The sequence below is a fragment of the Protobothrops mucrosquamatus genome, unplaced genomic scaffold (assembly GCF_001527695.2).
Source record: "Protobothrops mucrosquamatus isolate PMUCROS unplaced genomic scaffold, P.Mucros_1.0 scaffold36081, whole genome shotgun sequence".
NCBI classification, from domain to species: Eukaryota; Metazoa; Chordata; class Lepidosauria; order Squamata; family Viperidae; genus Protobothrops; species Protobothrops mucrosquamatus.
Window position 1 is genome coordinate 1 of NW_015421816.1, and position 1,401 is coordinate 1,401.

Sequence of the window (1,401 nt, forward strand, 5' to 3'; positions counted from 1 at the left end):
AAATTAAGTATCTGAAGGCTGAAATAAATGCTTTTCCCTGGCATGTTGAGTTTTCTTTGTGCAAAGCCGTTTTGTAAAAGCAATGGAGCATACAAATAGCCTTGAAACATTTCAGCCTGGGAATATTATATCATGATTTAATTTTTAATCAGCTTTTAATCCTAGGATAGCAATAAAAGACAATAAAATTCAGCCCACCAAATGAATGTGTCCCCTGACTTTGTACTTCGGTACAGTATTTCTCTCTACTTCCCCACAGACTCAGCTGGAAGAGAGTCGTCAGGAACAAGGAGCCCTGTTGCGTGAATCCTGCCGCCTGAAGGAAGAGGTTCAAGAATTGAGAAGCCGCGCAGCTGATCTAGAAGCAGCACTGAGCTCCTTACGTGACGAGCATACCAAGCTGGCTGCACAATATAAGGCAAGGCAGAAAGCAAGGTTCTGCAGTAGGACTTGCCAGCTCTTCCAGGTCCCACCTCTTCCCAAGTTTCAGGAAAGGTGTTGTGTCCCATCATCTGACTAAACAAAAACTCAGGTGGTCACAAAGCATTGTGCAACATCTGACTCCAAGCCTGAAGCAAGATCTGAGTATCCCTTCTGTACAGAGGGATGCCACTCTGCCTTAATGTTTGCATCAGATTAGTTCAATTGTTTATAAATACGCATGCAGTGAGTATTAAAATGTCTGCAAAACATGCTCCCGTAGACCAGTTTTCAGGAGAACATTAGTAGGAAAGGAGTACGTCTCCATCTCATGCCTTATATCTGATTGGGCATTGTGAGAAATACTATTCTGGATCAAAATGAGCTTCACCTTCCACCAGTAAGGCTATTTTCATATGTTCTTGTGTTCATTTTGTCATCAAAACTAGCTGCTGGATTTTTCAGATTTTATTCAAATGCTATAGGCATCACTCACTTTTCTTCCTCTCTACCCTTAACCAGGAACTGTCAAATTCTTACACAGAAATCTCCGAGCAGAGAGAGACTCTAAACCTTCAAGAAACTGAGCACTTGGCCCGAATCCAGGAACTGGAGGGCGATATCCAAGCAATGGGAGAGAAGATGCTTCAGAGGGAGACGGAATTAGACAGGTCAAGGCCATGTCCAAGAGAGCACCTCAAGTACATTCAAAAGAGAGAGGGATGGTGGGAGGAAAAGAAGGAAGGAGAAAGAGGAAGCGAGAGGGAGGGAGGGAGAGAGATGGGGGGAGGCAATATCTTCTGAGCTACCCAAAGGCAATCAGAGTCCTGTTGGTGTTCTGATTAGAACTCCTATTAACTCAGAGTATTAAAAGTTTCTAGGAGCAACACAACTGGCTGGGCTGGGCTGGGCTGGGCTGGGCTGAATTATATCTTCTCTCAAGCAAAAGTCAGAATCATCATGGAATCAGTCCTTTGTGCC

General features: G+C 44.0%; 1 protein-coding gene across 1 annotated transcript; it reads left to right on the forward strand.

The window, feature by feature from the left end:
- Window positions 1–236: 236 nt before the first annotated feature.
- LOC107302218 (calcium-binding and coiled-coil domain-containing protein 1-like) lies at window positions 237–1,121 on the forward strand (the record flags this gene model as incomplete). The annotated part of the gene is made up of 2 exons (XM_015831325.2): window positions 237–418; window positions 943–1,121. Coding segments are annotated over 2 exons (361 nt in total), but the record flags the coding sequence as incomplete, so codon positions are not given.
- Between the last annotated feature and the right edge of the window lie 280 nt (window positions 1,122–1,401).